The sequence below is a fragment of the Sprattus sprattus genome (genome assembly GCF_963457725.1).
Source record: "Sprattus sprattus genome assembly, chromosome: 15".
NCBI classification, from domain to species: Eukaryota; Metazoa; Chordata; class Actinopteri; order Clupeiformes; family Clupeidae; genus Sprattus; species Sprattus sprattus.
Window position 1 is genome coordinate 5408690 of NC_137913.1, and position 27962 is coordinate 5436651.

The 27962-nt window shown below is 44.7% G+C and overlaps 1 protein-coding gene across 1 annotated transcript; it reads left to right on the forward strand.

Annotated features, from left to right (window-relative positions):
* Positions 1-27058, forward strand: LOC308375764 (uncharacterized protein; the record flags this gene model as incomplete). Its single annotated transcript, XM_080851942.1, has 27 exons — positions 1-5; positions 3917-4092; positions 4531-4663; positions 4802-4931; positions 6314-6520; positions 6730-7087; positions 7196-7356; positions 7540-7801; positions 8244-8414; positions 9001-9238; positions 9406-9605; positions 9837-9881; positions 10075-10499; positions 13830-13921; positions 14227-14247; positions 14462-14471; positions 20325-20433; positions 20540-20672; positions 20866-20995; positions 21270-21476; positions 21682-22030; positions 22139-22299; positions 23294-23555; positions 24121-24291; positions 25106-25343; positions 25436-25635; positions 26628-27058. The coding sequence occupies 27 exons, from the start codon at positions 1-3 to the stop codon at positions 27056-27058; spliced, it is 5025 nt and encodes a 1674-aa protein (XP_080708068.1).
* Positions 27059-27962: the final 904 nt, after the last annotated feature.

Genomic DNA, 27962 nt, shown 5'->3' on the forward strand with positions numbered 1-27962 from the left:
ATGAGGTAACTATCAGGAAGTTTCTGCGTCAGCACTGTTTGACGGCTTAAGGTAATTGGCAACCTTTGTGAGGAGAGTGCGGTGAACAATTGGCCATAAATCATAATGATATTCACTGCCTTCAGGTCGAAGTCACTATAAGAAATATATTTGTTTCTGAAAAAAAATAATAATCTAAGCTAAGATGTCTGGATCACAGAGAAGAAACCGCAGGCGGATAGCAAATGATAATTTACTTAACACCATCTCTCGAGCACATGGATACAATTTCCGACATACGTAAAGTTGGGCTACAGGCAGCATATGTTGTACTGTGCAGGAGGGCCTTTACGGATCCCAGGGCGGGTACAGCACTGTGCACTGTTGTTGTATCCACCCTTGCAGGATACATCCTTGTATAACTCAACTTATCATGCACCATGTCAGCCAACCATAACTAAAAAAAAAAAAAAAATTCCCACACACCTTGCAGGGCAGCCTTTCCCTCTGCCTCTCCCTCTTCATCTCATTCTATATCACATTATGCTAAAGCATAATACTGTTTATTATTTACGTACATGTATTTCTTTATCTGTTTATCAAATTGATGTTTACCAACAAAGCATTTTCCTTCTCATCATATATTATGTCCGTAACCCACTAATGCTGATGGCTGTGAGAACATTGTTTCTCATCACCATAACCATCCAGTATTTATACACACATTAGGCAGCCGTGCTCTGCCCACTCAATTTGTCTCTTTGTCTCCTCCTAATCCAGGCGATCTCCGCTGTGAAATGCTGCTGTAGGCTGTCCACCTAATTTACTTGCGAAACCCGTCTTCCTACCCACACATGCATTCATACTACCCTGCTCATGATACATCTAGATACTCTGTGCTAGCCTAATTACCCATAATGTATATAATAGCCTCCATTGACATTGCCCCCCCCCCCCCCCCCCCCCCCCTCTACCTGGCCGGCTCCAAGCAGATGCCCCCCCCCCCCCTGGTCAGTTGGAAATGCAAACTGTGGTCAATTATGAAAAATCTGAAATGTATGTCACAAGTGACAAAAATTTCAGGGGAGAACCTGAAAATAATTACGTTACGCTGAGGCACCCCCCCCCCCCCCCCCCCCCCCTTTATGAGCCAGGGTTCTGCTCAAGGTTTCTTCCTGTTGATTATGGATACAACACAGTGAAGCCAGACAGGCAACGACACCAGACAGACACTCTGACAGACGCACTGGAACAGAGAGACCTTTCCACTTCACTCTGCACTATCCTCTCTTCACTCTCCTCTCTTCACTCTTCCCACTTCACTCTGCACTCTCCTCGCTTCCCTCTCTCCGTTTCACTCTTTCCACTTCACTCTGCCCTCTCCTCTCTTCACTCTGCACTCTCCTCACTTCACTCTGCACTCTCCTCACTTCACTCTTTACACAGACGCACTGCCATACCAACATACACCAGGGCAGCAAAGGAAATAAGTCATTTTCAAAGAGAGAAATTATCTGTATATATCTGTATAACTAGAGGAGGAAATACTAGTCTATGAAGTGGTACTTTCTGGAACAACAGTCACTTAGACGAACCTGCAGATCATCATTTTTCACGTGGGAAGGGCGTGTACTTGGCATTGTCTCTGTCGACAGCAATTGTCATGTCAATCAAAGAAGGTCTTGAGTGTGACTGAAACAATAAAAGGAAGTAAGCATTAAGCATACATTGCCAGGAACCTATTGTTGCGCACGGAAAGAAGTGACAACTCGTGCACAAACAAAAGACACAACAAATGACTCAAGTTGTACTAGTTTGCCCAGAGGCAGAGGTATGCAGGCTGAGCTCTCTCCCAGTGTCTGAGATCCTGTAGTTTCAGCCTATTGATAAGCATCCCCCCCTGATCAGCCTGTGACAGTAAAGGGACCACTGGATGGGAGAAACACTGCCATACCAACATTCACCAGGGCAGCAAAGGAAAAAAGTCATTTTCAATGAGATGCAAGAGAGAACAAGTATCTGGATAACACAAGGAGGAAATACTAGTCCATGAAATGCTACTTTCGACAAACACCTACAGATCATCATTTTCCATGTGGAAAGGGTGTGTACTTGGCATTGTCTCTGTCAACAGCAATTATCAAGTCAATCATGGAATGTCTTGAATGTGACTGAAACAATATAAGGAAGTAAGCATACATTGCTAGGAACCTATTGTTGCAGACGGAAGGTGTGACAAATGGCTTGTGGCTTAAGTTGTACTAGTTTGCCCAGAGGCAGTGGTATGCAGGCTGAGCTCTCTCCCAGTGTCTGAGATCCTGTAAGTCGACACAACTGTGACGAATGTTGTGAATGTCCAGAGCCATGCTTCCCCATCCGTGTTTCTTATCATTCAGAATATCCCTACAGCATTCTATCAGTACATTAGCATATTAGCTAAATCCATAAGGTAATAGTTAATGCTAGAAGTAGAAAACTGGTAAATAATAATCATATTAAGATCCTGCAGGTGGAAAGGCCCAGGCATTGCTGACATGCTGAATAACTCAAATCTATATACATCACTACAGTGCATTAAACAACCACACATGCAATATGGTTATTTAAAGTTGTGAAGGTAAAACTTGCATATATGCAATGTGAAGAATTCCAGGTGGTCTGGTAAAATTGTGTGTATAAGTTTGCGTGTGCATCTGTGTGTGTGTGCGTGCGTGCATAAGTTTGCCTGTGCGTGTGTGTGTGTGTGTGTGTGTGTGTGTATACGTTTGCGTGTGCGCATTTGTGTTTGTGTGTGTGTGTGTGTGTGTTTGTAGGCAGTTCCATGAAAGGGGATTTCTTAACATTAGTCATGGAGGAGAGAAGGAGGAAAGAACTTACCCATGATGCTAAAAGGCGTGTCCACCATAATGACCTCTTCAGCTTTAAATACAGCACACATCTGCAGGTAGATACAGAGAGTTGAGGAAACCCGCTAGAGGTAAGAGCATTACACACATCATATGGGACATGGGAATGGTGGCTACATACATGCATGGTGTTTGAAAACAATTTTCTTTACCAAAGTGCCTTTGCTTTTGATGTGAAGTGAACTTGAAGGATAAGTCGGTGTAGTGCATGATCAAATGTTTTATTTACTGGTCAGTTGGAAATGCAAACTGTGGTCAATTATGAAAAATCTAAAATGTATCTCACAAGTAACAAAAATTTCAGGGGAGAACCTGAAAATAATCACGTTACGCTGAAACACACACTAATGTCGTGTCACTATACGTATAGTTTTCTGTGATGGCTAATTTATCTATTAGATTAGTCTTGTTCCTGACCGCGTCAGTGCAGATATGAGTGGACAACTTACTCTGAACCTTTCAATGACAGTTTGCCCACTGTGTGTGTGTGTGTGTGTGTGTGTGTGTTACAGAAATGGCGCGTGTGCTGTGTGTTCTGGCCGTGGGGCTGTGTGTTTGTGTGCTGGCACAGGTGTATGCAGGTGAGTCAAATCCTCTCTGACTGTGTGGGACAATGTTCACTCTTTTTGAGTATTACAACTAATGTCCCTTTTTTTGTTATTATTTCTGATGAATTAGAAAATTTGATAGATAGACAATAACAATTGTATCACAATTCATTTGAAATTAATTTTGTGTTTACATATATTCCACTATCATCAACATTTTTTATTTACAAGTACTCTCAATTGTTTTTGTGATTTACACTGTTGTTTACTTATTTGTGTGTGTATTTATTATCACTCACAGATACCTTGAGTAGAAGTGCCGTTCTGAGAGCCGTCAATGACGCCAAAAAAACTATTGATGATGCCTACACATACTCTCGGGCAGAGTAAGTGTGAGACCATACATGATTGAGCGTTGAAGTGTGTGTTTGTGTGCAATGGACACTAATACTATTGGTTGTGTGTGTGTGTGTGGATGTGCAGGAGTCTAAGGCGTGTGAGGCAGAAGAAAGACCTAAACCCATCTGACCTCCTGCGTTTGGTGAAGCAGCCGGCTCGAGAGACGCGCTCGGCAGTGAGATCAGCAGACTACCTGGAGTACACACTCCAGCTCCTGCAGGACAGACACCACATCCACAAGCGCTCACTTAATGCTACAGGTACACACACACACACACACACACATACACACACACACACATACACACACATAGACACACATAGTCACACACACACACACACACACACACACACACACACACACACACACACACATACACACACACACACACACACACACAGACAGACACACAGACAGACAGACACACAGACAGACAGACAGACAGACAGACAGACAGACAGACAGACAGACAGACAGACACACACACACACACACTCACATACAGACACATACACACACACACACAGAGACAGACAGACAAGCACACACATACACACACATACAAACAAACAGACACACACAGACAAACAGACACACACACACATACACACAGACACACACACTGAAAGACACACACACACACACACACACACACACACACACACACTCATGCATTATACTCCTGTGTTTTTAACAGATCTGATCAGTGAAGAGGATCTGGAGACCATTGCTCGTCTCACTGGATGTGCTGCCCGTGTGCGTCAACCGAATTGTAAGAGCGAACCCAACCTTAACCAGTTCCGCACAACTACCAGCGTCTGCAATAACAGGTACACAGACACACACACACACAGTGCTTTGAAAGCAGTGAGGGTTCCTCGTGCACTGAATAAAGAACCATCAATCCTAAGAGTGTGTTCACATGTGTGTGTGTGTGTGTGTGTGTTTTCATATTTGTGCTTTCTCAGGAAGTTTCCCCGCCGTGGCTCCTCCAACACCCCTTTTCTGCGCTTGCTTCCTGCTGAGTATCAAGATGGCATCAACCTACCACAGGGGTGGGACCCCATGCTGCAGCGCAATGGAGCCCTGCTACCACTGGTATGTGTGTGTGTGTGTGTGTGTGTGTGTGTGTGTGTGTGTGTGTGTGTGTGTGTGTGTGTGTGTGTGTGTGTGTGTGTGTGTGTGTGTGTGTGTGTGTGTGTGCATGTGCATGTGGGTAGGTATGTGTTTGTGTGTGTGTGTATGTGTGTGTGATGGGGTATGTGTGCATGTGTGTGTGACTATGTGTCAGTGGTGTAACTATAGGGAGTGCAGGGTGTGCAGCTGCACTAGGGCCCGTGGCGAAAGGGGCTCCGCTTTTGTCTGACCACTATGACAGGGACATTGCGCCCACGTGTCCATTGCAACTCCTATAGTTTACTCCCTGCCTTTAAAGCAGCGATGTCTCAGCAGTCATGAGTGCCACAGATAGCAAAAACTCAGATTGTTGATAACCACTCGGTTACATCAGCATTTGGCGAGGTGTGCACTTTGCTATTGTTTCTTACCGTACCTGTGACCGTAGGCACAGCATAGCGATCATTTTCTGAACAAAAGATGATTAAGACGTACTTAAGAGCAGTATTGGGCAGTAGATACTGAGTGGATTATCTACCCTGTCCATCGAAAGCATCCGGGCCAGGGAATTTAACATTTCTGAAATTGTTGATCATTTTGCTCAACGCAAGGCTTGTAGGATGCCATTCTAAATGTCATGCATGTTATGTTTTTTAATACGCCTAATGGTACTTGAAATGTATTTTTTTCCGCTTCAATGTCGTTAAAAGAATAAGTTACTTGCGCATAGGTCTACGTGATATTGTTGGAGGAAGTTTGTTTTGTAATTGATTGCAGCAGACGAGGCGCTGTCGAGCGGCTGTTCACATAAATCCATGTTGATGTTCGTAATTCACAATAATGTTTGATAACCCCCTGAAGAAGATGTAGCTATTAATGTTTTCCCATGTGTTGTCCCATCTGCTCATTATACACTGTTTCCCAAAATCAGCTTGATCGATGAAAACTGTGTTCGTTGGTGTTTTCATGACAACATATTGTAGCAACTCTTAATGTGTATTGTACATCATAAGTACATTTGCCTGTGCCTCTCAAAGTCGCAAAATCATTTGTTTCACCTGACGATACGAAGGTAAGGGGGCCTCCGATGACTGGTTTGCATTCGGGCCCGTTAAGTCATTATTACGCCACTGGTATGTGTGCATGTGTGTGGGTAATGGATGTCAACAATCAGTTCATCAACAAATCAGCCATTTATCCATATTAACTCAATTTGTACACATGTACATGAACTAACTTCGTCAACAGTCAAAATCCCACCATCATGAACATGAACCTGTGAACAATCATTCATAACAGTTATCCTGCTCTTCCCTAATTTTTATATGGCTATGTCTGCATCTTTTTTCTGTCTTTTCCTTTAGGTGAGGCTCGTTTCCAACCGTATCTTAAGCACAGCTAACGAGGATGTAGTGAGTGACAATCTCTACACACATCTGATCACCATCTTCGGTCAGTGGACGGACCATGACCTCACCTTTACACCTTTCTCCCCGAGCATTCGCTCCTTCAACAGCGGCACCAACTGTGACGAGAGCTGTTTGCGTACAGAGCCGTGCTTCCCCATCCGTGTATGTTATCATTCAGAATATCCCTACAGCTTTCCATCAGTACATTTGCATATTAGCTAAATCAATAAGGTAATAGTAGAAACTAGAAGTAGAGAACTGGTAAATAATCATATTGAGACAACAATAATATAAACTGAATTGGAATTTTAGTCATAGCAATGCATAAATAAATAAATGCACATGACTCTCTAAATCTTTTCAACACACAGATTCCTCCCAATGACACACGCTTCGGCCGGAACTCTGACGAGTGCATCCCATTCTTCCGTTCGGCTCCGGCTTGCGGGACTGGCAACACCGGCCATATTTTCGGAGCTGCCAACGTGCGGGAGCAATTAAATGCCCTGACAGCCTTCCTGGATGTGGGGCAGGTGTACGGTGCAGATGAGGGGCTGGCACGTGAACTGCGTGATCTGACCACTGACGAGGGCCTGCTGCGTGTGAATGAAAGATTCAATGACAATGGACGTGAGCTGCTGCCCTTCTCTCGTATAAAGGAAATGTGTGCCAACCGTGTTAGAATCACCAAGGATGCCAATGCTGAAGAGGTGCCCTGCTTCATAGCTGGTAAGTATGCACACGTGTGTGTATGTCTTCTTACTGATTTATTTCTTGCCGCGGAATCAATACAGTGCAAAGGCTTATACATATGTATGTTTATCTCTGCTTGTACAGGGGATGAACGTGTGGATGAGAACATTGGGCTGGCCACCATGCACACTATGATGATGCGTGAACACAACCGTCTGGCACGCGCTCTGGCCAAACTTAACCCCCAATGGAGTGGAGAGACCCTCTTCCAGGAGGCTCGCAAGATCATGGGTGGCTACCTCCAGGTGTGTGTGTGTGTGTGTGTGTGTGTTTGTGTTCATGAAAGTGTTAGTACAAGCGTGTGCCTCTAAGGTGTGAGTCTCTAAAGCTACGCATACATGATGAACACAACTACAGACTCAATGAAACAGACAGCATATCAGTTTGCCAATATCATGTTCCACATTGCTTACCCCTTTTGCTCACAGGTGATCACGTTCCGTGACTACCTGATCCACATCCTTGGGCCAGAGATCCTTAATGGACCTGAGATTGGCCCTTTTCCTGGTTACGATGAGAATGTGGACCCGTCCATCTCTAATGTGTTCGCCACTGCAGCCTACCGCTTCGCTCACCTTGCTATACAGCCCTTCATGTTCCGCCTGGATGAGAACTATCAGGAGCATCCAAAGTTTCCCAGTGTGCTGTTCCACCTTAACTTCTTTACGCCCTGGAGGCTGATCTTCGAGGGTGAGAGAACCTGGCGTGGATCTGCTAGTCTACACACATCATGGCACTTATACCAGCTGTCATACACGCAAATGGTTTCTACAGTCAGGGAAAACCCAGAATGAATGCTAAAACTGAGTTGATATTAGGTACACCAGCCCGCATTAAACAGGATGCTATGTCGCGCTAGCTTAGGGAAGCATCTTAACAGGTTGTGTGAGAGGTTTCATGCCAGTTGACCTGGCTATGAACTATCCTAGCCATCCCTAGCTTAGGGAACCATCTCTAATATGAACTTGTGTTAATATGAAGCTGCACAGGCACCCAGAGGGCTTCTTCCTATCGTAGCTTTTTTTTCTTTTCATTTCATGATTAAAAGGTAAAGATAATTTCAAGAAATAAAACAAAAAATGCTTCTAAAATGTGATAATCTAAAACATGAGCTTTCTGTGTCTCCTTGTAGGGGGCATTGACCCTGTGATCAGAGGTCTGGTGGGCCGTCAGGCAAAGCTCAACGTTCAAGACCACATGATGATCGATTCGCTACGTGAGCGCCTCTTTGAGTTCCTGGAGCATGTGGCTCTGGACCTGGGTGCTCTTAACATGCAAAGGGGACGCGACCATGGCCTTCCTGGTGTGTGTTCTTACCTCTTTGAGTTTGTAATCCTGCTTAAAGAATGTCTGCGATCTTAACTCCAACGCCTGTGATCTTAACTCTTATGCCACACCTAGACCAGTTCACCTGCCCCAGTAGAAGTGCCGACTGCAACTTTTATCATACATCCACTCCATTTGTCTTCTCCCCGACTTAATACTCTCTGTTAATGTGAAAGCATCTGTCAAAAATCATCTCACTATACACGACTCTCCCCTCCTTTATTTTCTGATACTCAACTATTTTCCATTCAACACATGATATTATAATTACATTTGTAATCATGAAATGTGCTATTAGATGTGCTAAGGTTGAAGCATCTATCTGTCAAACATCATCTCATCACACACTTCTCTCTCTTCCTTTCTTTTCTGATACTCAACCATTTTCCCAGGATATCATAATTACATTTGTAGTCCTGACATGTGCTAATAGATGTTTATGCAAACTTAATGATTAAATAGTATTTAACACCAAACTATAGTCCTCTAGAGCTCTCTGTTGGCAGTACAGAGAATAGCACCCTGAGACATGAGTGGCTAATGTAAATCCTCTCACCTTCCAGGCTACAACAGCTGGCGTGGGTTCTGCGGGCTGTCCAAGCCTCGCACACTGGAGGAGCTGTCCGTGGTCTTGAACAACACAGAGCTGGCCCGCCAGCTGCTGGAGCTCTACGGCACCGTGGACAACATCGACGTTTGGCTGGGCGGCGTGGCCGAACCCTTTGTGAATGGAGGCCGTGTAGGACCGCTGTTCGCCTGCATCATTGCCAGGCAGTTCCAGAGGATCCGCCAGGGTGACAGGTCAGCACACACACACACACACACACACACACACACACACACTCTTTCTTTATTCTTTAACATACACCCACGGATTATTGTGTTAAACTGTATATTAATATTTTCTGTGTGTGTGTGTGTGTGTGTGTGTGTGTGTGTGTGTGTGTGTGTGTGTGTGTGTGCATCAGGCTGTGGTGGGAGAATGATGATGTGTTCACCAAAGCCCAGCGTGAGTCTTTGCGGAACACATCTCTGTCTCGCATCATGTGTGACAACACCGGGATTACTGAGGTGCCTGAGGACCCCTTCAATTTCCGTCCCCGTGGGTCTGGATACACACGCTGTGAGGACATCCCAGCCTTTGATCTGAGCCCCTGGAAAGCCGAAGGTAAGATACTAACGTGACAGAGACACACAGAGAAGCAGAGAGAAGATGATGTATGTATTTAGAGGTCTGAGTAGAGTAGTAGAGTTGTAACCTTAGCTGAAAACATTTACATCTGTGTGTGTGTGTGTGTGTGTGTGTGTGTGTGTGTGTTTTCTGATTAATAATTGTCAAGAGAAGAATAATCTTCCTGTGTATTTGGGTTTTTGTGTAATACTCTGTTTGTCTTGGCAGGTGAGAATAGAGCGCACCCCGGCAGCGGCAAAGTTGGACCCCAAGGTGAGAGGCAATCAGTCAACAATCTTCTCTTTATCTATGCCTAATAAGCTAACAGTCTCTGCCTCTGTAGAACCATCACCATGCATATCAAACCACACATTAGCACAGAGATAATGATCGCAACATAACAGCGTCTTCCCTGTGAGTGAGAAGAACCATAATTTGAACATTTGAATTCTCCCCTCTCTCTCAGGACCCCCCGGCCCCCAAGGCCCCCCAGGGCCCCCAGGATCAGATGGCGCTGCTTCTCGTGCTGCCTTTGCCGTGCGTCTGGGCTACAACTTCCCACACCCAGGCAAGCCGATCGCCTTCAAGAACATCATCTACAATGGCCAGGACCTGTACAACACCAAGACAGGCGTGTTCAAGTGCACACAGCCGGGCGTCTACCAGTTTGACTTCCACTGCACGCTCTACCAGAATGTGGGCAACGTGGACCTGCGCCACAACGACAAGCTGGTGCTCCACTCCTTCACCACGCAGCAGAGCGGCTATGTGACGGCCACCGGGGGCACCATTCTGCAGCTGGCGACCGGTGACACCGTCTACCTCAGCGCCAACTACGGCGGCAACGGCCTGACCGCAGACAGCTTCTTCTCTGGGCACATCCTCTTCTCCGTCTAACAGGCAGAAGTAACAGGCCAGTGGCTGAGGCCTCCACATCCCCACATGCTCTCATCGTCTGTCCTCCTCTCTTACTCTTCTTTCCCTCTTCTTGTCTCTGATATTCTCCCTATCACTCCTCTCCTCTTTCTCCGTCTCTCAGGTCAGTGAAAAAAAGATGAAGGATGAGCTCTTAAGTTGTCAGATGTGTATTACATGTCGTGTTTTATTTTGTTTTAAAATCTTCTATGAATGATTAATGATCTTAATTTATTCATTAGAGTAATGTGCTTTACTCTGTCATTGTCCTGGATAGGAGGGAAATACTCGCTTCAGGGAACTGTTGCATACTTGCAGACTGTTTTATTGTGGTGATTAGTTAGCACCAATTCAGGGATTTGAGTCAAATAGTGTTGTTAACATATATTTGAAGTTTTGCTTGTTGATTCATGCACTTTTTGTCTATACTAATGAACAAACCTGTCCTTTCTTTAAGATCTTGTAAGATCTTCTTTAGGATGTCTACATTCTAAATGCAATAAAGATTTAAATGCTGCCCCTGAGTGGTTTTCTTGTGCAGTGATGACATTGTAAAAATCTTGGTTAGGTGTGTGATATTCACAAAGACTAAATTACAGCAACAAGCCCTGAGGAGACTTAAAGCAGCAATAAGGAGTTCTGTTCCAAAGCTAACAAGCTAACTCCCTAAAAGGCATGCAAAAATATTGCAAACACCACCAACAGTTACACTGATAGAAGCTGTGAAAGCTTTTGTACCATTTTTGAAAGGTATTCCAGCCCGGTACACAGAACTATTTAGCGCATATCCTAGATGGCTAGTGGGAAAGACACAGGTGTTTATGTGGCCTTCACATGACCATATGCTATCAAAATGAATTTGACGATGGTACCAAAACAGGATGCCTTTAAAACCATACCTCAAAAAGTGTCAAATTGATGCATAGTGTTACTTTAAAGAGGCTCTCTGTCTGTACACGTGTTTCACAGAATAGTGTTTATGCGTCTCGATGTCAGTGCCACAAAACCAACTCATGAGGGCGCTATCCGCTCCTCACCCTAGAAGTATGCTGTTGCAGTTGTTGGTATTTTTCTTTTAGTACCAAAAGCTTGGTGGAGACTCAGTCAGAGAATGATCAATCAAGAAACAGGCTTCATTCTTGCAATGATGCGCATCAAGGCAGGCTTCACTCAGAAGAGTCACCTATGTATCTGATTAGACATTAAAACAGTCCAAGTTTAAGTATCTGTCACATGTCAGTCTTGTGAATAATGGTTGTTTACCGATTTGTGTAGTCGAGTGTTCTTTGTATGATAATTGTGTGTGTTGTGCTGTGGGCAGGGGGAACTGTGTGGCAGGAACATTCGTAACATTCGTAACATTCATAACTCACATAACAGCAATAATTGTCAGACACGATACACTGCAACACACACGTGGGGAGGGGACACAGGACACACACACAAGCAGGCCTGAGGTCACGGATGAATTTATTCTCTGCTTTTTCCCATCCTGAACTGCCCTTACTCCAGGACCCCTCAGGAGCAGTGGGAAGCTCGTAAGCGCCCAGAAACCAATTGAAGTGAACGGTCCATCTTTGGTCAGGGATGGACATGTGTTCTGTTCTTTTGCAATGTTTTTCTATTGGGGTTCTTAGTGGAGGAAACCCCACTGGTTGTGATGCGGTTGCTTCGTGGAGTCTCTGCGGGTTGGGTGACTGTTGCTGGTTTCCACCTACCATCTCCCTGCTGGAAGAACAGGGGCCTAACAGACCTGTTATAGTGTTGTTGCTGGCGCTGCTCGCATTTCTCTCGCCTTGCTCCCACTGCCTCCTGGGGGGTTACCTGAGGTCGTAGCTGTAGTGCTGTTGTGGGTAGGATGGAGCGTAGTCTCCTGGGGGGTTACCTGAGGTCGTACCTGTAGTGCTGTTGTGGGCAGGGTTGTTTGTATTGTGTTTGTTTTGTATTGTGTTGTAATTTTTGTGTAAGCACATTGAGAGTCAGTTTACCAAGTCAAATTCCTTGTTTGTGCAAACTTACTTGGCCAATAAAATCTGATTCTGATTCTGATGGAGCGCAGTCTGTGGCTCATCAGGAGTTGGCCTGGAGATATGAGGCCATTGACAGGTGGGTTTCTGTACTCCAGCAGGCTGGGGTAGGGATCTTTTTTATCATCTCTGGCCTTTGTGAGGATCCGATTTGCAGTCTGGGCGGTCTTTTCGGCCAGACAGTTGCTCTGCATTGCAAGACCCATGTCAAACCAGTTCCTTCTTTACAAGCGACTAAATTGTCAGGGGAGGGATTTGGGAAAGTTCATGAAGCCACCAAACTTCATTTTTTCACATTGTTACAAATGCACTTATGCAACTCACAGACATACACGTACACATGTTCACAATGTTGTGTGTGGGTGTTTACAGATACAAGAGATTGTGTGTGGATAGTGCAAAGAGATACTGTACGTGGTTAAGTCTGTCCAAGGGGCTTGTATTGCCAGTAAAGGGATGGACAGTGGGTTGGTACTGTATATAATGAGATGAGATGAAAAGGGGAGGTCAGACTGGGGTAGACTCATGCAGAGAAGCCATCCCCTTGTGCTTGGCGTTGTAAAGCTGAATGGCCCTGGGGACAAAGGACCTCCTCAGCCTGTATGATGAGCATGACAGTGAACTGCCACTGAAGAGAGTGTTGAGAGTGCTGTGTAGTGGGTGGTGGACATTGTCCAAGATAGTCAGCCTTCCTCACCAGCCTGTCCAGTTGCCCCGCATCCTTCTTCTTTATGCTGCCTCCCCAGAACACCACAGCATAAAAGAGGACGCCGGCAACAACAGACTGGTGGAACATGCACAGACATTGAAGGACCTCAACCTCCTCAGGAAGTAGAGCCGGCTCTGACCCTTCTTGTAGATTGCATCAATGTTGGCTGACCAGTCTAGTTTACTGTCCATATGAACTCCTAAGTATTTGTAGGTGTTGACAACCTCCACACTGACCCCCTCGATGTAGACTGGTAGCAGGGGAGTCGAGCTTGTCACTCAGTCGGAGGGGCTGGATGGTGTTAAAGGCGCTGGAGAAACCAAAGAACATGATTCTCACACCACTTTTCCCCTTGTCCAGATAAGATGGTAACACTGACGAGGCTTAAGGCCGAAACGCGTCTGTGCAAAATAAACTGGTCTTAATATTAATGAGAAAAGCTTGAGAGTGTGGTTTTATTCTACTCATAGTTAACATTCTTTTACTCGCACCCGAAAACGCATTTATATTTTTTTGGAAGTAGAGCGCGCTTATCCCTACTAACAGATAAGATGGTGCCCTGTGCATTAGGTAGACGATGGCATCTTCCACGCCCACCTTCGTCTGGTAGGCAAACGGCAGCGGGTCGTGTGCAGGGCGTACCTGGGGTCTGAGGATGTGAAGTAGCGGTCGTTCCATGGTCTTATCTCATGGGGTGTGGCTTCCTGTGTGGGGTGTGGTTAACCCTGACGCATCAACGCATTCCAACGCGTATGTGTGACCGGTGTGTTACAGCAGCTGGTGGGGGATGTGCAGCAATAGGTGTTAGACAGGCATTAACACCTGGAGCAGCGCTGTCAAACCTTTTGTAAAAGTGGTTTAACTGGTTTGTCCTCACCACATCCCTCTCAACACTGCTGCTGCTCTTCTTGCAGCCTGTAATGGTTTTCATACCATCGCACACCTGTCTCATGTTGCTCTCCTGCAGGTTCTGCTACACCTTCGTTCCGTACGACTGTATGTATCATTTTCTGTGATGGCTAATTTGTCTATTCGATTTGGATAGTTCCTGACCGCCTCTGTGCATATATGAGTGGACATCTAACTCTGATCCTTTTATTGACAGTCGGACTCACTCTCTGTGTGTGTGTGTGTGTGTTACAGAAATGGCGCGTGTGCTGTGTGTTCTGGCCGTAGGGCTGTGTGTTTGTGTTTTTGCACAGGTGTCTGCAGGTGAGTCAAATCCTCTCTGACTGTGTGGGACAATGTTTACTCTTTTTGAGTATCACAACATAACAATTTTTGTTATTATTTCTGATGAATTAGAAAATTAGATAGATAGACAATTACAATTGCGTCACAATTCATTTGAAATCGAGTTATAATTTCTTAAAGAAGCATTCCGGATCTATTGCTATTCGCTAACGATATGCTAGCGGCTAAAACTAACGAAATCTGTTGAAATGTGCTGACTTTGACATTATGACAAACTAGTACTCAACAACTGTCTTAGCAAACATCAAGCAAGTGCAACACAAGATAAAGCATGACGGCAAATAAGCTACTTACTAGTTCGGCAGACAGTAGAAAGCCGGGCGGCATTAGGCAATCCTACATTTAGCGATTATATGCCTACGGACCCTGGTATGGCAATAGCACGGAGGCGATTCTCCATATTATAAGTCATTGTAGCGCCCCCATTTTTTACACGTTTTCAAGTCAAGTCAAGTAAAAAAAAATAATGCTTATCCTAACTCTAATCCTGAAATATAATTGTTGCATACTGTTACTTTAAAGGGGACATAGTATGAAAATGTCACTTTTTTATTGCTTCTACACATTCATTTGGGTATCTGGCATGTCTACCAACCAAAAAAACTCTGGGGGAAAAAACTTGCGCGGCTTGTTGTAAGGGCCGTAGCCACCATTGAGGACACCGAGGTCATGTCCTCGGTAATTTTTTCCTTAAGTTTCGTTTCATTTAAATTTTCCACCTTATACTTCAGCAAGTAAAAATGTTAACATGAAGCAGGAAAACCATAAAGCCCAAATGATCATGTTCTGCCCTCTGCTTCTGCCCTCTGCTTAGGTCAGCAGTACTGCCTTAAGTACTGTTGTCATGGACACGAATACAATTACTCCTTCAAAGTTCGTCGCGTGAGAAATGCAAGGGTATCGCACTGATCTCAAAAAGAAAGATGAGATCAGTGGGGTATCGATACGCTGACAGTAAGCCTTGTTCCATTACGCCCGGCTCGAAAAACAAGAACTGTAAGTTTTATCATACTGTTATACACGTGTAAGTCACCTAAGATGAATATCTACGAGCTAGTGTTAGTTGTTATATAGGTTACGTTCGCGAGATAATATGAAAATGATTCTTTCATAATTCCGTATTGTAACAGTAACGCTTGTTAGCCAAATGTATGGCAATACTGAGGATGAGACAGGAGAGAGAGAGGAAGAGGTTGATACAGGAGGAGAGGAGAGAGAAAGAGCAAGAGAAGGAACCAGTGAAATGCATACAGAGTCAGCAAGCTCATTATCAGCCCATGACCCAGCTTTAATTACATATAAAGGCCAGAGTCACTACTCTGCTGAGGAAAAATTATTGGTGCAATGTACTCCATTGCTATATTGTTCTATTCTCACCAGAAGTCACAATTTAAAGGGTTATTTTTCAAAATTTTCTTCAAGGGGTGCATGCACCCAGACCCCCTAGTGTTGCTAGGTTACTAACTCAGAGCGGAGTTAGTGAGTAAGTAAGTAAGTTTCATGTATAGAGCACATTTACACACAGCATACACTGACCAAAGTGCTGTACTGTGTAAAATTAAAATAATAATAATGATAATTAAAAAAAAAAAAAAAAAGATATAAAGTGAATACCCTGTAAGCAAAATGACGTCCCCTAGACGTCCCGTAATGGTCTCTCTGAACGTTCTAAAAACGTAAATGTGTATGGTTCCCGTGACAACTTTAGGACGTTTTGCACGACGTTCCAAGACCGTCCCGAGGACGTTGCGGTGACAACTGGGAAACGTTTTCTATAGGTCCTGGGGACGTTATGCAGGACGTTGCAAGCACCTCCCGAGGGCATTGTGGTTACGTCTGGGGAACGTGTTTCTATAGGTCCTGGGGACGTTCAGCAGGAAGTTGCAAGAACGTCCTGAGGGCATTGTGGTGACATCTACAAAACCTATTTTAGACGTCCTGGGTACGTTATTCAAGGATGCACCGCGGACGTAGCAGGCACGACCGTTTTTGCTGAGCTAAATGAAGAAAATAAAATAATAATAGATCGCGGAGCCGTCATTTTGCTTACAGTGCGCACACACACACAAGTTCAAGTTCATTTATATTACACATTTCATATGATATGCATAGACACAGACGATTACAAACTTGATTGCGGGCATGGGAATTGAACCGTAAACCTTCCTATTACTAAACGAGATCGCTACCTACTGTCCTAACACTGTCTGATTACTATAGTGCCACTTTAACAGCTTTATCACAGTGTGAGACAGCCAACAAACTTAGTCTTTTTTTCCGAGGGTTTGAGGAAAAGCATATTGTAGCAATCTCAGTCACTACGCATTGAGGGTTTTCCGTAATGATTCCTTTTTTAATTAACATCCATGGCACATCACGGACGTGCGGGCAGGGAGGCAGAATAACTAGCCAAACTAAGAATGATGAAATAAAATAAATATGAATGCTTCTGTACTGATCTGTGCTATAAATGTAATGTCTGCATGATTCCAATACAATGCATACATAGGAAGGTGACCAAGTGTCTAGCTTTAACATATTGAGCTTTCCACAGGCCTTCAAAGATGGTGCAACAGAACGAAGAGCTCACCGGTCAAATTGTCTGATTGGAATTTCTTTAAAAATCCCGTCTCGCAAACACAATTTTGACAACAATCCTAATATTACGTAAGGCCTATAAAGCAAACGTGCACTGCCCTTATTATGTTTAAAAGGAACAGGCTAATCTGCCGTTAGAAAGTTATTTAACAACACGCATATGCTGCATTTTAAAGCGCAAACCCTCGGTTTCAAACGAGGAGCGAACTGAGTGAGAAGGATCCAACATGGCCAAGCAGACTAGCCTTAAAAGCTTTTTTTCAGAGGCCAAAAACATCTGATGAGGGTAAACCTTCTGACGAGGATGAACCTGTAATACCTGCAGTGTTGCGCGTTTCCTTTTATTACCGTGCGTGAGCGCGCGGAAGAGCCGAGAGCGGTATTGCAGACAGAGATTTTGAAAAATTATAGCACTCGCCTCATATTGAAAATTGGAGCTGTGAACGTAGTTCAAAATTATGAATTATCAACAATGAACTGAGCAAGTTCATGTAGAAAGTGAACTTTCCAAACACTGAATACCTGAAGCCCTAGATGTTCGAACAGCATCACCAAAGAAAAAGCTGAAATATCGGGCGTTTATGTCGTTATGGAGTGACAAGTTCTCTTGGCTCAGGTGCGAGGTAATTGATAGTCACAGTAAAATGTGCAAACGATTCACAAGAGGGTCGAATAATTTAAGAATCTCTGCTCTCATTGAACAGAGCAATGACCATGTTGCGGCGCTCATTTTAACGCCACAGCAGGTTGCGCTTAAAGGCCACATATTGACGCGCATCAGACATAAATGTTTTTGTTTCCCATTGTAAACTTAGGAAAATAAACATGTTGCATTCTAAACTACCTGATTATGTTATTATTTAAGCTATGCAGGCCGTCAGTTTTCTTCAATGAGCTAATTTAGAAGCAGAAATAGGCTAGATATTTGGCCGGCTTATCATTAAAATGTCGGGCAAATGAAAATCATTTTTCTCTAGCGGAACTTCTGGTTCAGAGAGGACCATCAGAGGACCAAATAAGAACGGTCCCTAAAAGTCCGTTTTAAGGCTCATGCGAACGTCACGCAGAGGACCTGCAGGTAAAGGTTACGGGACGTTTTTAAATGACGTCCTGGGGACGTGTGCTAAGTGACCAAATTATAACGTTCCTTAATAGTCCGTTTTAAGGCTCATGCGAACGTCACGCAGAGGACCTGCAGGTAAAGGTTACGGGACGTTTTTAAATGACGTCCTGGGGACGTGTGCTAAGTGACCAAATTATAACGTTCCTTAATAGTCCGTTTTAAGGCTCATGCGAACGTCACGCAGAGGACCTGCAGGTAAAGGTTACGGGACGTTTTTAAATGACGTCCTGGGGACGTGTGCTAAGTGACCAAATTATAACGTTCCTTAATAGTCCGTTTTAAGGCTCATGCGAACGTCACGCAGAGGACCTGCAGGTAAAGGTTACGGGACGTTTTTAAATGACGTCCTGGGGACGTGTGCTATGTGACCAAATTATAACGTTCCTTAATAGTCCGTTTTAAGGCTCATGCGAACGTCACGCAGAGGACCTGCAGGTAAAGGTTATGGGGACGTTTTTAAATGACGTCCTGGGGACGTGTGCTGAGTGACCAAATTATAACGTTCCTTAATAGTCCGTTTTAAGGCTCATGCGAACGTTACGCAGAGGACCTGCAGGTAAAGGTTATGGGGACGTTTTTAAATGACGTCCTGGGGAGGTGTGCTGACAGACCAATTTATAAGGTTCCCTAAAAGTCCGATTTAAGACTCATGCGAACGTCACAGAAAGACCAAACGTAGACTTGCTACGAACGTCAAAAACGTTCTGGTAACGTCCTCTAGCGAACGTTGTGGCGGGGACCAATTGGGGACGATTGGGGACCTTGCGAATGTCCTGTTAACGTCCTGGGGACGTTCCCTGTTTGCGGGGTATAATACAACAATACATAGAGGTCATAATAATACAAAAAGGGGAACATTCATTATCAGGGCACACCACACAGACATGAACAGGAGGTAAAAGGTCAAGGGGCAAGGGAGTAGAGGTGAGTTTTTAGTCTAGATTTGAAGGCAGAAATGGAGGGGGCGGGTCTAATGTCCAGGGGGAGCTGGTTCCACAAATGTGGAGCAGTGACGGCCAAGAGTTGTTACAAAAAAATATCGGGGAAACCCTTGACCTCGGTATTTCAAAAATCCTGGCTACGGCCCTGCTTGTTGTGGTTCCTCTATGTCAGAAACGATACGCTTGACTGAGCCCAATTACGACCTATAAATACCTCATTGTCAAACCATGCCCATGTAGGGAGTCTCGCTTTAACACTAGATGCCTGAGGAAAGCACAGAACATTGTAAAGGACCACATCCACCCAGGCTATGGAATATTCACATTGCTGCCATCTGGTATCCTAGCATCTGAACACGGACTACCAGACTTACAAACAGCTTTGTCCCCAAGACTTTAAGGCTTCTGAATCAGCAACATTGATCCACTGAACAGTCGTCATCACCATTTACTCTCTGCTCCCCCAGTCATACAACTACACTTCCTACATATATTTGCACAATTTTTTATTTTTAACTTAATTTAATATTCCCCACTTCTTCACATTTTAAACTGCTGCTAGCCCTTCTTCTACTTCAAATTGGTGTTACTTGTTAATGTTATATGTTACAGTGTTATAGTTTTGGTATATGTTACTTTGTTGTAGATTTTGCTGGCCAAGTCTTAAGAATTTGGTGCATACGGCAATAAACACTTTGACTTTGACAGTGGCATAGTGTAAAACCAAAACACTCTGTTTACATATCTCTCGCTTTCATCAAAATTGTTTATTTACAAGTACTCTCAATTGTTTTTTGTTTGTTATTTACACTGTTGTTTACTTGTTTGTGTCTGTATTAATTATCACTCACAGATACCTTGAGTAAAAGTTCCGTTCTGAGAGCCATCAGTGATGCCAAAAAAACTATTGATGATGCTTACACATACTCTCGGACGGAGTAAGTGTGAGACCACACATGTTTGAGCATAGAAGTGTGCGTTTGTGTGCAATGGACACTGATATTTGCTGTGTGTTTGTTTGTGTGTGTGTGTGTGTGTGTGTGTGTGTGTGTGTGTGTGTGTGTGTGTGTGTGGATGTGCAGGAGTCTGAGGCGTGTGAGGCAGAAAAAAGACCTAAACCCATCTGACCTCCTGCGTTTGGTGAAGCAGCCGGCTCGAGAGACGCGCTCGGCAGTGAGATCAGCAGACTACCTGGAGTACACACTCCAACTCCTGCAGGACAGACACCACATCCACAAGCGCTCACTCAATGCTACAGGTACACACACACAAACACACATACACACACACACACACACACACACACACACACACCCACACACACACACACACACTCATGCATTATACTTCTGTGTTTTTAACAGATCTGATCAGTGAAGAGGATCTGGAGACCATCGCTCGTCTGACTGGTTGTGCTGCCCGTGTGCGTCAACCGAATTGTAAGAGCACACCCCACCTAAACCAGTACCGCACAACTACCAGCATCTGCAATAACAGGTACACACACACACACACACACACACACATACACACACACACACGCGCGCGCATACACACACACACACACACGCGCGCGAATCTGGGTGTGGTTTCCTCATGCACTGAATAAAGACACATCAATCCTAAGAGTGTGTCCACATGTATAGGTGTGTGTGTGTGTGTGTGTGTCTTCATATTTGTGCTTTCTCAGGAAGTTTCCCCGCCGTGGATCCTCCAACATTCCTTTTCTGCGCTTACTTCCTGCTGAGTATCAAGATGGAGTCAGCCTACCACAGGGCTGGGACCCCATGATACAGCGCAATGGAGCCCTGCTGCCACTGGTGTGTGTGTGTGTGTGTGTGTGTTTGTGTGTGTGGGTATGTGTGGGTGTGTGTGTGTGTGTGTGTGTGCGTGTATGTAATGGATGTCAACAATCTGTTCATCAACAAATCAGCCATAAATCCATAGTAATTCAATTAGTACACCTACACATGAACTAACTTAGTCAACAGTCAAAATCCCAGCATCATAAAGATGAACCTGTGAGCAATCATTCATACAAGTTATCCTGCGCTTCCCGAATTTGCATGTGATTTTTTCTGTCTTTTCTTTTAGGTCAGGCTCGTTTCCAACCGTATCTTAAGCACAGCTAACGAGGATGTAGTGAGTGACAATCTCTACACACATCTGATCACCATTTTCGGTCAGTGGACAAGCCATGACCTCAGCTTTACACCTCAATCCCCGAGCATCCGCTCCTTCAACAACGGCACCAACTGTGACGAGAGCTGTGAGCGTACAGAGCCTTGCTTCCCTATCCGTGTATGTTATCATTCAGAATATCCCTACAGCTTTCCATCACTACCTTTGCATATTAGCTTATTCGTTAAGGTAATAGTAGAAACTAAAAGTAGAGAACTGGTAAATAATCATATTGAGACAACAATAATATAACTTGAATTGGAATGAGTCATAGCAATGCATAAATAAATAAATGCTAATGACTCTCTATCTTTTCAACATGCAGATTTCTCCTAATGACACACGCTTTGGCCGGAACTCTGACGAGTGCATCCCATTCTTCCGATCGGCTCCAGCTTGCGGAACCGGACATATTTTCAGAGCTGCCAACGTGCGGGAGCAACTTAATTCCCTGACAGCATTCCTGGATGTGGGGCAGGTGTACGGTGCAGATGAGGGGCTGGCACGTGACCTGCGTGATCTTACCACTGATGAGGGGCTGCTGCGTGTGAATGACAGATTCAATGACAATGGGCGTGCCCTGCTGCACTTCTCTCCTAAGAAGGAAATGTGTGCCAACCGTGGTAGAATCACCAAGGATGCCAATGCTGAAGAGGTGCCCTGCTTCATATCTGGTAAGTATGCACACGTGTGTTTATGTCTTCTTACTGATTTTTTTCTTGCCGCGAATTCAATACAGTGCAAAAGCTAATACATGGGTATGTTTATCTGTGCTTGTACAGGGGATAAACGTGTGGATGAGAACATTGGGCTGGCCTCCATGCATACTATGATGATGCGTGAACACAACCGTCTGGCACGCGCTCTGGCCAACGTTAACCCCCAATGGAGTGGAGACACCCTCTTCCAGGAGGCTCGCAAGATCATGGGTGGCTACTTCCAGGTGTGTGTGTGTGTGTGTGTGTGTGTGTTCATGAAAGTGTACGTACAAGCGTTTGCCTCAAAGGTGTGAGTCTCTTAAGCTACGCATTCATGATGCGCATGTGACAACTACAGATACAACAAGAATGGGAGCATTCAGAGAATGCAAACCTCCGCCTTGTGACCTTGACCTTTGACCTTGACATCTGAAAATCTAATCAATTATTGCCATTATATCACCCAATCTCCCCACAAAGTTTGATGGAAATCGGTCCATGTGTTTCTGCGTAATCCTGCTTACAAACAAACATACAGGGGCGAAAACATAACCTCCTGGCGGAGGTAATGAAACAGACAGCATATCTGTTAGGATACGGCAGGAAAGGACCCAATCGCAGAGCAGATGAAGAAACTCAGGATTTATTCTCGAAAGTCAAAATTAGAAAATCCAAAAGGTAAACTCACAGGAGATCAAAAATAGCCAAGACTCAAAAATCCCAAAACAGACAGCGAAAAAACACGAAACAAGTAAGCCAGGCAGAGAAGGAATACAGGTTAACAGAATCTCTCACCATGCTACTAAAACTGGATATGACACTTACAAGACTTGGACTGACATGAACTATCGAACCGACAAAGGACACAGGACAGACAGAACTTAAATAACAGAGGGGGAAATAGACAACAATAAACAGGTGAACAAAACAAGGGAAATTAACAAGACCCAGAAGAAACCAATCAGGGAAACGAACAGGGTGATTAACGAGGCAGGTGTGGGAGGTGATGGAAAAAAAACAGGAAGTAGCAGAGGGCAGGTTGGGGCGGAGTTTCTGGCCAAAAACAGAAAACACATGGCCTGACCAAACAAACACAAGAGGCACATGACAATATAAACAAACAGGGGAAAGCACATGTTGGGAACAAAAAAAAACACAAAACGAAGACAGAGCAGGATCCTGATAATATCATTGTTTGCTAATATCATGTGCCACATTGCGAACCCCTTTTGCGCACAGGTGATCACGTTCCGTGACTACCTGCTCCACATCGTTGGGCCAGAGATCCTTAATGGACCTGAGATTGGCCCTTTTCCTGGTTATGATGAGAATGTGGACCCGTCCATTTCAAATGTGTTCGCCACTGCAGCCTTCCGCTTTGCTCACCTGGCTATACAGCCCTTCATGTTCCGCCTGGATGAGAACTATCAGGAGCATCCAAAGTGGCCCAGTGTGCTGTTCCACAAGAACTTCTTTACGCCCTGGAGGCTGGTCTTCGAGGGTGAGATAACATGACGTGGATCTGCTAATCTACACACATCATGGCACTTATACCAGCTGTCATACATGCACATGGTTCCCACAGTCAGGGAAAACCCAGAATTAATCCTAAAACTGAGTTAATATCAGGTACAACATTGGATAGATCATTTTCAGTCACACTCCCAGTCCCATTCAGTCTTCCAAAATGACAGAGTAATGGGTGCTGTGTATTCCCACCAGACCGCATTTAACAGGATGCTATGGAGCGCTAGCTTAGGGAAGGATCTTAACAGGTTGTGTGAGAAGTCTCATGCCAGTTAACCTGGCTATGAACTATTTTAGCTATCCCTAGCTAAGGGAACCATCTTCGTAGTTAGTAGCATGTCTAATATGAACTCATTTTAATATGAAGTAAATATGAACTTGCTTTAAAATGAAGCTGCACAGGCACCCAGAGGGTTTCTACATATCGTATTTTTATTTTTTTTCACTATCGTAGCTTATAATTTCATGCAAAGCAAAGAGGTAAAGAGGCTTCTGAAATGTGATAATCTAAAACATGAGCTTTCTGTGTCTCCTTGTAGGGGGCATTGACCCTGTGATCAGAGGTCTGGTGGGCCGTCAGGCAAAGCTCAACACTCAAGACCACATGATGCAAGATGAGCTACGTGAGCGCCTCTTTCAGTTCCTGGAGCACGTGGCACTGGACCTGGCTGCACTTAACATGCAAAGGGGACGCGACCATGGCCTTCCTGGTGTGTGTTCTTTCCTCCTTGAGTTGGTAATCCTACTGAAGCAGAACGGTGATCTCTAGTCCAAAGCCATTTCTGCTGTTTAAGATTTATTTGTGATATTTATATTGTTTGGTAATTTCTGTTATTTTTGAATATTGTTAGTATCACGATCTAGGCTCTGATGTGATGTTTGGTGTAGTCACAGGGTGCTTGGTGTTGGGCACGGATTGGGTGTCTAAGCCCCGCCCTTTTTGGTGGTTTACCTTTACTTTCAGGTAACAGGTGGTGGGTTGTTTGAATGAGTTGGCGGGAGTAGAAGGACACAGTTTTTGACTGTGGACGTGATCGTGTTTGTTGTGTAAACCCTAAGTTCTGTATAATAAAATCTGAAACTCGAAAGGCACGCGTTCTGAACAGCTATCTACCTTCGTCAAAGTGGATCCGTGCGAAATTGCGTTGGATGCCACAATAGCCTGAGATCTTAACTCTAATGCCACACCTATACCAGTTCACCTGCCCCAGTACAACTTTTATCTTACATCCACTACATTTGTCTTCTACCCGACTTTATACTCTTTGCTAAGGTGGAAGCATATATCTGTCAAATATCATCTCACCACATACTTCTCTCTCTGCCTTTCTTTTCTGATACTCAACCATTTTCCCAGGATATCATAATTACATTTGTAGTCCTGACATGTGCTAATAGATGTTATGCAAACTAAATGACTAAATGGTATTTAACACCAAACTATAGTCCTCTAGAGCGCTCTGTTGGCAGTACAGAGAATAGCACCCAGAGACATGAGTTGCTGTAAATCATCTTACCTTCCAGGCTACAACAGCTGGCGTGGGTTCTGCGGGCTGTCGAAGCCTCGCACACTGGAGGAGCTGTCTGTGGTCATGAACAACACAGAGCTGGCCCGCCAGCTGCTGGAGCTCTACGGCACCGTGGACAACATCGACGTTTGGCTGGGTGGCGTGGCCGAACCCTTTGTGAACGGAGGCCGTGTGGGACCGCTGTTCGCCTGCATCATTGCCAGGCAGTTCCAGAGGATTCGCCAGGGTGACAGGTCTGCACTCACACTCACACTCCCTCACATTATTGTGTAAAACTGTATATTAATGTTAAATGTGTGTGTGTGTGTGTGTGTGTGTCCATCAGGCTGTGGTGGGAGAACGATGATGTGTTCACCGAAGCCCAGCGTGAGTCTTTGCGGACAACGTCTCTGTCTCGCATCATGTGCGACAACACCGGGATAACTGAGGTGCCTGAGAACCCCTTCGAGTTCCGTCCCCGTGGGTCTGGATACACACGCTGCGAGGACATCCCAGCCTTCGACCTGAGCCCCTGGAGAGCCAAAGGTAAGATACTAATCAGTAGCTGTCAATGAAGGTGAATACAAACACGAGATAATTTACACCCATTGGCTCCATTCTGTACCTGCGACAGAGGAAAACAAGTATCATTATTATTTATGGTTATTATTTATGGTTATTAGTTAGGGTTGGATGGCTAAAGTGTGTAAAGATTAGCAAACTTAAGCCAAGACCTACCAAGGTGTCATCCAAAGCAGCAGCGCTCTTCTTTGGGTGCAGGTAAATATGCAGGTGCAAGAGGCAAACAGAGAAGCAGAGAGAGCGAGAAGCAGAGGGAGGATGATGTATGTATTTAGAGGTCTGAGTAGAGTAGTAGAGTACGTGTGTGTGTGTGTGTGTGTGTGTGTGTGTGTGTGTGTGTGTGTGTGTGTGTGTGTGTGTCATGTATTCCCCTGATTTTCTAGATTTTCATCTGGTTTTGTGTATTATCATCATCTCTTGTCGTTTCAGATCCGGCAATCTCCTCAGCACCTGGTATTCTCAACCCTTCTATTCACCTGCAGCTCGTCTCCTCATTAGTATCTTTGTATTTATACCTGTCCGCTCTCACTCGTTCTCTGCCAGATTGTCTTGTGTGACTTGCCAAGCTATCCCGCGTTGTTGTCTGACTACCCTGTGTTTTGACCATTTTGCCTGTACTTTGGAATTCTTAAACCCTGCCTGCCCCTTGTCGGATTTGTCTGCTGGATTGATTGATCTCCCGGTTCTGACCCTGCCTGCCCCTTGTTGGATTGTTTGTACACCTTCGACCTGAGCCCCTGGGGAGCCAAAGGTAAGATACTAACGTAACAGAGACAAACAGAGAGGCAGAGGGCGCGAGAAGCAGAGGGAGGAGGATGATGTATTTAGAGGTCTGAGTAGAGTAGTAGAGTGTGTGTGTGTGTGTGTGTGTGTGTGTGTGTCTTCCCTGTGAGTGAGAACCATACATTAAATAGAGCTCTACAGAATTTGAACATTTGACTTCTCCTCTCTCTTAGGACCCCCTGGCCCCCAAGGCCCCCCAGGGCCCCCAGGATCAGATGGCGCTGCTGCTCATGCTGACTTCTCTGTGCGCCTGGGCTACAACTTCCCACCCCCAGGCAAGCCGATCGCCTTCAAGAACGTCATCTACAATGGCCAGGACCTGTACAGCACTAAGACAGGCGTGTTCAAGTGCACACAGCCGGGCGTCTACCAGTTTGACTTCCACTGCACGCTCTACCAGAATGTGGGCAACGTGGACCTGCGCCACAACGACAAGCTGGTGCTCCACTCCTTCACCACGCAGCAGAGCGGTTATGTGACGGCCACCGGGGGCACCATTCTGCAGCTGGCGACCGGTGATACCGTCTACCTCAGCGCCAACTACGGGGGCAACGGCCTGACCGCCGACAGCTTCTTCTCTGGGCACATCCTCTTCTCCGTCTAACGGGCATAAGTAACGTGCCGGCGGCTCAGGCCTCCACACCCCCACATGCTCTCATCGTCTGTCCTCCTCTCTTACTCTTCTTTCCCTCTTCTTGTCTCAGATCTTCTCCCAATCACTCCTCTCCTCTTTCTCCGTCACTCAGGTCAGTCAAATAAGATGAAGGATGAGCACTTAAGTAACTGAAGGATGAGCACTTAATGTGTATTACATGTCGTGTTTTATTTTGTTTTAAAATCTTCCATTAATGATCCATCTTACTTTATTAATTAGAGTGATGTGCTTAACGCTGCCATTGTCCTTGAGAGGAGGGAAATACTCACTTCAGGGAACTGTTGCATACTTGTTTGCACTGCTTTATCAATGCATTGAAAGCACAAATACTCAAACACACACAGACATGTCTATTTTTTTTTATTGTGGTGATTAGTTAGCACCAATTTAGGGATTTGAGTCAAATAGTGTTATATTTGAAGTATTTGCTTGTTGATTCATGCACTTTTTGTCTATACTAATGAACAAACCTGTCCTTTCCTTAAGATCTTGTAAGATCTTCTTAAGGATGTGTAAATTTTAAATGCAATAAAGATTTAAATGCTGTTTTCGTGTGCAGTGATGACATGACATCCAAACATTGTTAAAATCTTGGTTCGGTGTGTGATATTCAAAGACTACATTTATTTTCAATCCTCAAATGGTGGGTTAACAAACAAAAACCCACAAATTCTGACAAACTCCAAGCATTGATTATGCAAGAATGGGCTGCCATCAGCCAGGATGTGGCTTGGAAGTTTATTGACAGCATGGCAGGGCAGATTGCAGAGGTCTTGAAAAAGAAGGGTCGACACTGACACTCTTCTTTCTTTCATTTTTTTCTTCTTTCTCTCTTCTTCTTTCCTTCTTCCAC